Source organism: Dermacentor variabilis, chromosome 3 (genome assembly GCF_050947875.1).
Source record: "Dermacentor variabilis isolate Ectoservices chromosome 3, ASM5094787v1, whole genome shotgun sequence".
In the NCBI taxonomy this organism is placed as follows: Eukaryota; Metazoa; Arthropoda; class Arachnida; order Ixodida; family Ixodidae; genus Dermacentor; species Dermacentor variabilis.
In genome coordinates this window covers 225,690,743-225,703,998 of record NC_134570.1, presented here as the reverse complement: position 1 = coordinate 225,703,998, position 13,256 = coordinate 225,690,743, and the positions used below count along the sequence as shown (strand labels likewise).

At 46.1% G+C, this 13,256-nt stretch overlaps 1 protein-coding gene across 1 annotated transcript in view; it reads right to left on the bottom strand.

Moving 5' to 3' along the window:
* LOC142575041 (testis-specific serine/threonine-protein kinase 3-like) overlaps nt 1-13,256 on the bottom strand; it is a 75,758-nt gene that overhangs the window by 39,610 nt on the left and 22,892 nt on the right. The window contains exon 5 of the mRNA XM_075684007.1: nt 9,926-9,937. Within this exon, the coding sequence (XP_075540122.1) occupies nt 9,926-9,937 (12 nt within the window). The remainder of the gene's footprint in view (nt 1-9,925; nt 9,938-13,256) is intronic.

The window sequence follows — 13,256 nt, the reverse complement described above, 5'->3', positions numbered from 1 at the left end:
TCCTTTATAAACCTGTATCTTCGCATTTGTACATGCCATTGTATCTTCACATTTCTAATGTACGAAGGCGAGTCAAATGAAAGTGAGCGAACCCAACCTGCGCAATAATGGATCGGTTCATTATCTGCAAGGCATGCGTGTGGCACAGAGGCATCCCTCATATACAAAGGGACACGCAGGTGTGAGGATCAAGGTGCTTTAATGCTCTCATACACTGGGTTGAACATGGTTGCGTGACATAATGGACACTACAAAAGTTGAACTGCGTGGTGTCGTAAGGTTTTTGACCAGATGAAGATGCTTCCAGAAAAGAAATTAGTCGCCGTATGGCTGACGTGTAGGTTGAACATTCCATTTCATTGGCCACTGTGAAGCGTTGGAGCAAACAGTTCAAAGGAAGACTTGAAAGTTGCAAAGACGATCCAAGACCGGGCCAAAGCCACCGTGCAATCACCCCCAACTCAACTGCAAAGGCTAATTAGGCAAGAATGGAGGATAAGCATTGATGAATTGGCAGGGCATGTGAACATCAGTCGCGATTGGCGTCACACCATAATTCATGAACATCTCGGTTATCGGATCTTGAGTGCGCAATGGATGCCCAAGATTTTGAATCACCACCAGAAGACGGATGGGTTCGGCGCTGCCTTGACTCATCGTTCATGAGGCATAAAATTATAAAAATAGAATATTTCTACACTTTGCGCCTTCGAAATTCATTTTACTTCTCAAATACTGCCATCAAAAATTTCCTAGTGTCTAGTGCATCTTTAACACCAAAATGCAATTCTTCCAATGCGAGAAATAGTGACACGTTGTATCGGGGGGGGGGGGGGGGAGGGTTCCGAGGCTTCGTAATACATATAGCCTACAGTAATTACAGCACAACCTTCCATATATTTTAAATAAATATTAAGATACACAGACTTTTTCATACAAGGATCTTCGAATGCATTTCGTAAATATGTGGTCAATGATTGTTTATCGTTTTTCAGAGCCAATTGTGTTACTGATTTTGTAACCCATACACATATATTTCTATCTTTTGTTATATCGGATATGTTTTCTTTAGTCTGTCATAGCGAATTGTGTGAGCTTTTTGATAACCCTTGCACACATACTTAATTTTTTCTTATGTATGAAATGTTTTTTTCTCTTAGTCTCTATATTATTTTCGGTCTTGTTATTGTGCATTTATGTAAGTAATTTATGGTCAGTGTCTAACAATGTTATGATTTTTGATGCAACCACCATGTATTCCTTGTAACGGCCCATCGGCCCAGTCAAGTTGTTTTTCCAACATCTTTTAGCCTTTGGTATCCACCAGAACACTTGCATTTCTGGAAATAAAATATATATCTATCTATCTATATCTACCCCGGTATCACGATGAGGGTGATAATTTTTGGTCTGCAATTGTGACCGTGGTCGAATCATGGTGCCGCTACTACAAGCCTGAAGCCCGACGGCATACCCTACAGTAGAAACATTTGAATTCACTACCCCCAAGAAAAACAAAGGCCGTCATTTCTGCCGGAAAGGTGTTGTTGGCTTTTTTTTATTGCCAGGGGCCATTAACGATTGAATTTGCTAAATCTGGAGAGACTATCAAAAGTTTGGATTGGCTGCGTGTCGCAATCAAGATCAAACGACGTGGAAAATTGAGGAATGGGGTCATCTCGCTCCACGACAATACCCGTCCCCATGTCACCCATGTAGTTAATACAAAACTGACAAAGTTCAAGAGGGAAACGCTGCAACATCCGCCATACAGCCCAGAGCTGTCGCCTTGCGACTTCCAAACTTTGGAACATTCGAAAAACACAGCTCAGGAAAACTAGATTCATGTCATACGATGACGTGAAAGAGTCAATTACAGACTTTTTGAAACAGAAACCCAAGGCGTTTTATGAGACGGTAATCGCGCGACTTGTTAATCAGTGGGACAAATGTATAAATCCTCATGGAGACTACTTTTAAATAAAATATCCGGTTTGTGATATATTCGCATTGGCTCACTTTCATTTGACTCGCCCTTGCATATTTTGCAGAACTCCTGCCTTATATATGCGCTCTCTTTTGTGACTATAACTTCGGAGCGATTCGTTACAATACACGACCGATGACAGCTGCCCCTGCGCAATACATTCTAGCGAAGGACAGCGTTATTGAAATGTTTCCCTGGTCGTTGCTTATGTACAAAAATGTAAACAAGGTTCGTGAATGGCAAACACACACACACAGAGAGAGAGAGAGATGTAAATGAGAGAAAGGCAGGGAGGCTAAGGAAGTTTTATAAAAATATTTGTCCTCACTTGTTCATTTCATGGTCTATATATGTTTCATATCAGCGGCATGCACCGCTTTGCCGGTTTCAAACCGGTATAGTTGTAAAGTTCGTGTGATACTTTCTTTAATTATTAAACATAAAGAAAACATGGAAGCATTGATATCAGTTATTTCGGGCACAATTTTTGAGACATACGAGTACTTTCTTTTAGGAAAAATTAGTTATTTTACTTGTCTTCACAGTGCGTAGCGTTCAAGAGTTCGTTTGCAGCATCTGTGGCAACGGCAACGCAGTTCTTATTAATGTTTAATGTATTTGATCCCTCGACAATTTCTATAAGGAGTAGGCCTAGCTGCAAAGTGAGCCCCCCCCCCCCCCCCGAGCGAAATTTCTGGCCATGCCACTGCTTGGGACATGTCATTTCCCAGGCTGGCCTAGCCCCGGCTCCCCGGAAAGTCGATGCTGTGCTCGAGGCGCCTAAGCCTCAGAACAAGAAGGAACTTCAGAGCTACCTCAGCTTGATCAACTTCTACAGTAGTTTTCTGCCGAACATGTCGGAGCATCTACAGCCGCTCCATCTTCTGCTTCGAGATGGTCAGCAATGGGTCTGGAAGAAGGAGCAGGACCGGGCCTTCCAGTGTAGCAACGAGCTGATTACCAAGGCTCCAGTGCTAGTACACTTCGATCATGCCAAGCCTGTGGTACTGACCGTAGATGCGTCGCCGTACAGCGTGGCAGCCGTCTTCGCACACCGGGACAAGGATGGCTAGGAACGCCCTGTGTCGTTTGCTTCTCGTCGGCTTCATGCTGCAGAGCAACGCTACAGCCAGCTGGACAAGAAAGGCTTGGCCCTCATGCTCGGAGTCGAAAGCTTCCACCAGTATATGTCGGGCGGGAAGTTTGAGGCGGTCACGGACCACAAGACACTGTTGGGGCTGCTGGGGCCTGAGAAGGAGGTTCACGTGGAGGCATCACCTCGAGTGGTACTCTGGGCCTTGAGGCTGGTGGCTTACAGTTACCAGCTGGTTTACCGTCCGGGAGAGGACCTGGGAACTGCTGATGCCCTGAGCCGCCTGCCTCTACCAGAGGTGCCTGATGCTGCTCCAGAACCTGCTAAAGTGTTCATGCTCGAGCACGCCTACCCGGAGGTGCTCTCCAGATCTGCGGTATCGCAAGCGACCAGTCAGGACCCAGTCCTGTCTCTGATGGTCAAGGCCATGTGTCGTGGGGAGGAATTGGTTCAGCAGGCCTGTAGCTATAAGGTCGCCGAGCTGAGCTTGGAGCAGGGCTGCCTACTGTAATGTTCCAGCGTGGTGATCCTACAAAGTCTGTGGTCCAGGGTTTTGAAGTTGCTGCACGCGGGTAATCCTGGCGTGGAAAAGACGAAGATGGTGGCCCGGTCCCATGTTTAATGGCCTGGCCAGGACCAGGACATCGCTCACATGCTGTAGCGCTGTCAAATCTGCCAGGAGCACCTGTGGACCTCACGTCATGTGGAAATCACCCCCTGGCCGTTCTCACAGAGATCCTGGCCCCACCTACATGCGGATATTGGGGCGCCCTTCAAGGGCCATTACTTCCTGGTCGTGGTGGACGCCTTTTCAAAGTACGTGGAGGTTCTACCTGTCACCACTTCATCAGCAGGCACGACAGTTGCAGCTCTACGTAAGGTCTTCGCCGCCCTAGGGTTACCGGAGGTCATCGTGTCCGACAATGGTCCTGCTTTCGTCAGCAGAGAGTATGTGGCCTGGCGGACAAAGAACGGAATCCGCTGGATGATAGTTCTGTACCACCCTGCTTCAAACAGTGCAGCCGAGAGGCTGGTGCAAACCATCAAGGACAAGCTGAAGAAGAGCCACACTGGGGATTTCCGGACGCAGATTGCCCGGATACTGTTTCAGTACCGGACCACGCCCCCCGATGTCACTGGCCGTGTCCCCTGTGACCTCCTGCTGGGACGGATGGTCAAGACACCCTTGGACGTCTTGCATCCGGACTTCCGATCCACAGCGCTCCTGAAGCAGCTGAAGCAGAAGCTGACTGCTGACCGAAGGTGCTCTGCCAGGCCTTTGCCATAGTCGGGAGCTCCCGTTTTCGCCAGGAACTTGCGTCCTGGCTAACCCTGGTCCGACAGACAGGTGGTGTCTCCTGCCAGTGCCTGATCGCTGATCGTCCGCATGACAGATGGGGCCACGTGGCACAGGCACGCTTACTATAATAGGCCTCGCGTCGGGGCCTGGCGAGCACCCTCGACTGCCACTTCGAAGTTCCAGCCCTCAGGAGGACTAGCGGCAACACCAGTCGCTTTCAGCGGAGCACTGCCCACCTCGGAGGCGGCAAGCGTTGCCAGTGGTGCGGCGTCCGTTGGGCCGGTGTCAAGTCCGCCACCACTCACCACTCACCACCCTGCAGACCCCTCGGACGGAGCGAGGCTGGCTCAGGCAGCACCCGGCGCTGCCACGCCCGGCCCGTAAACACCGGTGGCCAGGCGGAGTACTCGACGGCGGAGGCCACCGGACCGTTACTCGCTTAGGTAGCAAGCACCGTCGACCCGATTAGAATGGAGGCAGAGCCTCGTACATTGAACTTCGAAGTTTTTTTGTTGTCGACAAACAAACAGGTGGTAAGGGGGTATAACATGCACGTGACGCCCCCTCGGGCATAATTTTCGTTGGCCCGCCAGTGGCCTGTTAGGCTCAGTAGGCAACATTGGTCAGCGCACAAATAACCACCGACGAGCACAGCTGCTCGGTTGTCAGTCATCGTTCATCACCACCACGCTGCTGAGCGTCTCTCTAACAGAGGGTGCCTCGAGCTCTCCCTCGTTCACGAGCCCGGGTGGATCGTGACAGATTTACTGCACAAGTTAGGGAACAGACATTTTAGAACAGCGTTTCTCGTCTCACATACGCTCAACGAATGCACCATTCAGCATGCTATGGGGCGCATCCCTTTAAGAGAGAGACGCGAACGCAAACATAACAATGCGTTACAAGCCTGCGTGCCGTCTTGGGCCTCGTGCCAAACATATCGAAGCCAAGAATATATTAGGAACCACGCTGTCAGATTCATGCAAGCCGGTAATTTACTTCAACTTCCGGAGCGCCATTCGCAGCCGCCGCCTACGGGAGCGGGTGAAAATGCTGGCGGCGATATTGCTAATATTGCTATCAATATATCGCTAGAAATAATGCTAGCAATATACTGCTAGGAATATTGCTAACATCAAACTGGCGGGCGTAATCAGGCAAAAATTGGAAGCATTTCATTAGAGGATGCCTGAGTACTCTGTGTAGATTACGTACGACAATAATAACAAGAATGCTACATTATTAGAGAATATAATTCGAAAGTGTGTTAACTTATTAATGCAGTGTAGTGAAAAGGAAGTAAATCTACAGTACAGCTGTGGAAGGCGCAAATAATGAACAGGCTAAAAAAACAGTCCTGTAGGTCTGTAGCAAACTCTATAGACCATTCACGTTGTGGCAACAGGACAAGGTTGATCCTGGAGGCAGAAAGTCTGGTGGGCAATTAAGTTGGCCAATTGGCTCTCGCAGCTTAGAAATCCCGCAAAGGACGCGATGACGCCATGACGACACGTCACTGTATGCCAACAAATCAAGACAAATTTTTTGAACTGAAGCTTTATTTGCTTCTTCCTGCGAATTTCCCACTGGTGCTGTTGCTGTCTTGCTCACCGTGTCAGAGGAAGGTTCAGAGGGTACATATACATATACATTGAAGGAGCGTAGAAAAGAGGAAAGGTGGCGCAAAATACTCGTTTGGACCTTTCAATCTCGTCACATGGGCAAAGTGCCCTCGGAACGCCCTGGGCGTCGTCACATTAGCCTCTTGACAGTTGTAATTATGCGTGAACCCCCGTAATAAGCATTGCTGATACTGCAGTGCTTACCATTCTCCTAACATGCAAGTCCTGAAAAGAGGTAGAATGGTTGAGTGGGGGCAGGGAGAAGAGGTGGAGAATGAGTAGAACCGAGCTATTCGCGAAACGATTGATTAACACCTTTACTATTCTTTGATCACAGTTCTCATACAGGGGAGAAGAACGGTACAAGAAAGAGGCAACGTGAGAAGGTCACGAAACTTTACTACTAAAGACATGACAGCGGTACCGGGCAAACTGAAGGCACCGTACTGTACCTTTCTGATCTTTCTAAAAAATAAACACCATGAAAATTTTTCAAGTGGACAACTGACGCCGGGCGTGCACACGCGAAGCCGCAAGTAATTACCGTAGGGTATTGGTGACACTCCTGAAGTGGTCGCACGTGAGAAGATCGCCCGCCGCGGTAGCTTTATGCATATGGCATTCCTCTAGGTCGCGAGTTCGATCCCAGCCGTGGGGAGCCGGATTTATACGGGAGCGAAATACGAAAACGGTCGTGCACTATGATTCAGGGTCACGTTAAAGAACACCAGGGTATCAAAGTTAGTACGCAACTACGGCGTGCCTCGTAATACGATAGTGTTTTGGCACGTAGAGCACCCTAATTCTGCCAAAATCTGCCTCGATGCGATGTACCATGTGAAGCAATGGCAATCCTCAACCCTCTCGCAGGGCACAGACAATGGCGCAGAACGCCTCAAGCAAACACGGCTCGCTGTATGTTGTGTAATACGCAGACAAAGAGCAGTAGTGCACGCAAGGTAACATTTGCTATCAGCTCACTACACTCGTGCTGCACAATACGCTGAAGAAATCATACATTCGCAGACAGCATTACCACTAATTAACGTAAATCAAAACAAACAACGCAGAAAGCTTCACTTACATTGATTCGCACAGTGCGTTGGTCGGCATATAATTTTTTAGACTCTGAATTTATATGAGTAGGAAGGGTGCTCATTAATGCAATATTTTCATACGCAGTGAGCAAAAGCGGTTATTGTGTCTACTGTAGAATTGATTTAAACGGCTTCACTCGAACGGCCATTAAATAATTGCCAAGTTCTGTGGCATCGTAGTCGTTAAAATGGGATACAAGTGACCGGGAAATCGGGAGCTGGATGAACGGCAAGAAAGCGGAAGCTTGCAGAAGACTTCAGGAAAATAAAATCAAAATGGCATACAAGTGACAGGGAAATCGGGAGGTTGATGATCGGCAAGAAGGCAGAAGCTTGCAGAAGACCTCAGGAAAATAAAATAACGCTTTGAGCAGCATGGTCAGGGGGCCATGCGATCGTATTAACGTCTATTAAACATCCTCGAAAATATGAACAGAGCTAGGCCGACAAAAATGCGGGCATTCTGGGAAAGGTGAAACAGCTGGAAATCTCAAGACAGCATTATCTTAAATATAAAAGATGACCTGAAAATAAGAAACCATAACGTTGACAGGGTGGTCAAATTTTGGCGCAAATAAATTGTCTTTTGGAGCAGTTGAAACCCGATGGTGCGAAAAAAGGCGAGACTGTCGCTAGTGTTGAGGGGAGGTCAAGTACGTAGGTCATGTTGCCGACGCCAGCACCCGGTAGCGGTCAGGCGACTGCACGTTTCAGCGAAATGCCTGGTCGTCAGTCATTACAGGGTGATTCGGGTCTGAAATATTGGACGCGCACTCCATCCCATTCAATTCAGTGCACTCTACGGTGTCATTCTTCGACGATCGGTACCGATTCTCGGGCAATGAGGATGAGAAGAAGTTGTCTCCCGTGTCGACTGTCACCTTCCTCGAACTGCCAACATTCCTTGGCCGCCGTAGTCGCTTAGCTTTTGTTGGCTTCGACTGCTAATCACGAGGTCGCGGGATCGAATCCCAGCCACGGCAGCCGTGTTTCGATGGGGGCGAAATGCGAAAATGCCTGTGTACTTAGGGTTAGGTGCACGTTCAAGCACCCCAAGTGGTCCAAAATATTTCGGAATTCCCCACTACGGCATGCGTCATAATGAGATCGCGGTTTTGGCACGTAAACTCTATAATTTTTTATGTAACATTCGTTAAAGATGTCCTTGGCAGTCGCACAACTCTTGAGTACAAGTAAGAGTCAGGAGTTGTGCGCGAGGTCTTCGAGTATGTGTGTAGCCTTTATGGCGTTCGAAACTTGCTAGTCTACATTTCCACTACATTTTACAAGTGGAACGGCAACATGGTAGCCAATATGGAGAACAGGCAAATCGCGCATACATTACTGCACAATAATTTTAAATAGCGGTCTTTCTTCACGCACGTGGATAACCGTGACAGGAGACTGCTTTGGGAAGTAAGTGCAAGTACTGTATGTCATTCCCAAGGGTGTACCTGGTCCAGTGGCTAGTAAATATGATGTAATATTGCGAGCAGCTTCGGCCATAGCATGCTAACGGACGACGACACAAAGATAGTTCGCTCAATTCTTGTGGCGTGACTTTTGCGTGAAGGTGCAAAACCAACATATCCATGCATATATCTTAATACGTAAGCACATCTCGATTTGGAACTGCTGCGGTAGCCAGTGAGTGCGGATAGCAAAGCCGCTAGGGAAATGATTGGGGCACCGTAACGAAGTAGATAGGTCAAAAGCAGAAGCCATCCACGACGGCGTCTCTTGGAAGCTGGGCGATGTTCGCACGTTAAGAATGCGTGCCGATGGTGGAGAGGCTGCCACGGAGGGCTTGTGACGGTTAGCCTAGCCTGTTTACTCAGTAGCATCAAAAAAGGAAAAGAAAAACAAACGGATAAGAAAATAACCGTATCAGAAGCACAGAATCAATCATTGCTCGTCGCGACTAAACGCTCTTCGGATGACGTGATTTCCAGGCGACGAGCGGCTACGTTTTATCAAGAATTTTGATAACGGCGGCGAGACAAGCACTGTGCTAAAGTTCAATGCGGAGGGATAGCTTTTAATTATTTTATTTTTGTTTTGTTGACGTAATCATCGCGTCACCGCGGGAAGTTTCAAAAGTTTAAGGTCAGTACGCCACGTGGTGGCGGTCACGCGAACTAAACCCTCGCGTCCAGAAAAGCTGGACACGTTTGAGTGTCGAGCAAGTGCTTGGGTTGCTTCACAAGGAATAACAGGTAGTAGCGCTTGAGACTATGTCTCACGTGGCACTTTGCCTTCGCAAGTTCTTTCAAAATTGATGAAAAATAAACCGACGTCCTCGGCCGTTTTAAGAAGGGAGAACAGATCTTTTATCTTTGGCGGTTTCACTACTTGAGCATTGGATGCTGTGCTTTGTGAAGCCGCTGCTTGGCCTGCCTGTAGATCCAAGCACTTTCCTTCGAGACCACGTTCTTTCAATAATAATAATAATAATAATAATAATAATAATAATAATAATAATAATAATAATAATAATAATAATAATAATAATAACCTTGATTTCCATCAAACCGATAGAGGGGCCATGGGTGAAAGCTGCTGAAAAGCTTGACTAGAGCCCATGGTACCCTCTACAAGTCAATACAGGAGCATACATGAAACATACACGAATCTAACAAAAGACAACGCAAAATTGGTTCGATTTGATGCATTAGAAGAATAAATATTAAAATTGTTCAAAGACATAACATATCACGTGGCGCAGTTCGCGAACTGTAGAACGACCTAAATGAATTTCACATTTATTCAGATTATTAAGAAGTTTAGGCAAAATATACGATAGTGTACCCATAGAATAGTTAGCACGGGGAGTGACCACTTTCTAGTATTCAGACTGACGTATAGTATAGGATGTGGGCTTTATTTCCAGCTTGGCTAGGTTGCGAAAAAAATTTTGATGTTCTTTTATTCGCACTCAAAGGCCACAATTAGTCTATAGCTATACAATTTCCAGACAGGCGTTATATCTGCTTTAATGAACCGAGTATGTGTGTGAGAATTGTAGGGCACATCAAAAAGAAGCCTGATAAGATGTACACCTTTGTTAAGTTAGTTACTGTGGTAGATCCCCATACTAAAAAGCAGTAAGAGAGGTGAGAGTAAAAAAGAGTTATATATTAGCTTTTTTACGCTGAAAGGTAATATCGACCTACATCTGGATAAAATACCAACGACACTTGACAGTTTAGTGCAAACAGAATGTACATGAATATCCCACGGCATATTTTGCGAAAACGTGACCCCATGAATTTTAATACAACTTAGTATTTCTATTTTTGTGGTGCCGTAGATAAGATCTATGTTCATATTTACCTGTTTTGATTTCGGTCTAAATAGCACAGCCTTAGTTTTGTTGGTGTTAACCCCTAACTGATTTGCTACAGACCATTCCAGAAGTTTTACAAGAGCGGAGTTTGCTATGTAGCTGATTCGCTGACAGTCTGTAGCGCGAAAAAATATGCTGGCATCGCCGGCGTACAAATATATTTGGCTTCACTGGATCTATTTACAAGATCTTTCACATAGACATTAAAAAGAAAAGGTCCAAGAATACCGCCTTAAGGCACTCCTCTTGAAATCGGTTTCAGGTCCGACCAGTGCTCAACTATTTGAACATCCTGCGGCCGATAGCCAAGGTAAGATTTCATGAGATTCCAGCAATGGCCCCGCGCTCCATACAATTCAAGTTTTTTGAGTAAAATGGAATAAATAATATAGTCAAATGCTTTCGTGAAGTCAATGTACAGGCCCAGTACAACCATCTTACTTGAAAACTGTGATAAAATAAACTCTTTTTGTTCTATCAAGGCTAGTTCCGTAGACCTATGCTTTCTAAGCTCAAATTGAGCTGGCGTTGGAAGGTCATATTTCTGGAAGAAAATTGAAAGGCGATAATGAATAATCTTCTCTAAGCCTTTTGAACATATTGGCAACGCTGAGATTTGGGAATAATTGATGTCATTTCGATCACCTTTCTTGGACAATACTGTAACCTTAGCCAGCTGCATTCTTTGTGGAAAAACGGTACTTGAGAAACAAAGGTTAAATATATGGGGTAAGAATCGGTGTAATGAGATCCATAATATATTTAAGAGGTCGAATTTGCGTACCTTCAACATCACAACTAGAGCTGTTTTCAAGAGACATAAAAACATAGACCACTTGTTCTTCGCTAAAAGCCTCAATAAAGAAAGTAGATTGGTTACTAGGGGGCATGAATCTTGAAAATTCAGACACTGGAAAATAATCGCCACACTGCACAAAATAGTTATTAAATATATTTGGCAGGGCGCCACCGGATATCTCTACTTCCCCGATTTTAAGTTTATCGGTTTTTGGGGACGAGTTACTGAGATTTAAAACAGTGTTCAACTTTTTCGACAAAGGTTTACGAGAGCAGGCGTCAAGCTCAGCATGAAAATAGTTTTGTCTGCTTAGCTTTATTTCTTTATTTAGCTGATTTCGGTACATCTTAAATTCCTTGAGTTTTGGGAGATTTTTAGTTGTTATGAACTGGTGGTACATAGTATTCTCGTTTGGTATTGTTAAGGAGCTCTGGCGTGATCCAAGGCTTAGGTATTTTTCTGCCAAGTTTCAGTTGCTTAAGCGGGAAGTGCCGTTTATATACTTCAGCGATGTGATCAAGGAACATGTTATACACCTTGTCAGCGCAATTATTCACCAGAAGATATTCAAAGTCAGAATTTAGCACGTCATTCCTGAAGGCATCTGCTAGTTGTATTTATTATTTGACCATTTATAAATTGATTTTTGATATGATGATTGTGTTTAATATTATAATGGTAGGAAGGTGGTCACTCAAGTCGCAGGTCATCACACTCTCTATATTCTTTTCACTGACCGAGTTAGTAATAATTAGTAGGCAAACTGATTTGATTTGAGCACTCGTGTCTTTGTTCCGCCTTATTTCGGCTTCCTTCTCACGTTCATCCGTCTCATGCTGTCTTTGGTACTCTTTGTCCCGCGTTCGTGTTCCCTCTGGACCTCAATATCCTCCCAAGCCTCCACGATCTCCTCGGTATCGGTGCCGCTTGCCTCTGTCGCATCAATGACCTCCGCCTTTTTAGCTGCTTCCCACAATCTGCGCAACTTCCTCCAATCTATGACTAGCACTCCAATCCATGGCTAGCTTTCCTTAGCCGACAAGTTTCTCAAGGAATTAACTATAGAAGCAAGGTATCTTTCAAGAACGCTTCCAACGCACTTGTTATCGGAAGAACCACGCTAAGCCTGGTAACTTCCCTGGTCGTGCATTCGCCATGCGAAGTCGAAGCGCAGCGCAGACTATCTCACCGCTGCCATCCACTGTTGCGACTGGGGGTCGGAAGATGTTGAACATCCTTTCCTCGTGGAGAAGTGATGGAACATGGGGCTGGTCCCGATATCCAGGACGTCTTACACATAAGATTATATTACATATTCAGAAGAAAGTCAAAGTTGTAGAGCAAAATAAGTTCATGAAGACGTCGTAGCAGCGGATCACAACAGCCGTCCGTCATTCTTTTTATCCCCTGCGTGCTCATTGGTTAGTCGCCTACCCCAATCCAGCGTCAGGACACCGAAGACCTCACTACCACCAATCCGGAGGTTTGTTGCCATTTCCCTATGAAAGGAGCTTTGTCGGAAACACACGCACATCACTGAGTACAAACAGGAGAAGAGAGATAGCAGACTGGACCCGTCTCCGGCTTGGACGTGCCAATTTGGGCGGCTGACAGTTGAAGGACCGTCGCCACGCTAATTACACAAACCTCAAGAGGTACTCCAGTGGTGACCATAGAGCATCCCCTTTTAGAACAGTTTTGACACGACCATCGGCCCTTTCCCAATAATCGCACCATTAACCCCGCTCCTTCACCCCGACCGGCCGTTCAGCCGGTGGTTGTCGCGGGGTGAACGGACGAACACAACAACATGAAATACAGCCAAAATTCAAAACACCACGAAACTACGACAGCGACCGAGCGGCACAAGGCAGTCATCAAGAAAATCAATGATGTTGAAACTACTATGTGGCTCACGACAGGAACAAAAAAGCAAGGACTGTCACTATATTAACACCACAAGCCGGAAGTGTGCCCATCACCACACTACCGAGGAGATAGAAGCAGTGCCC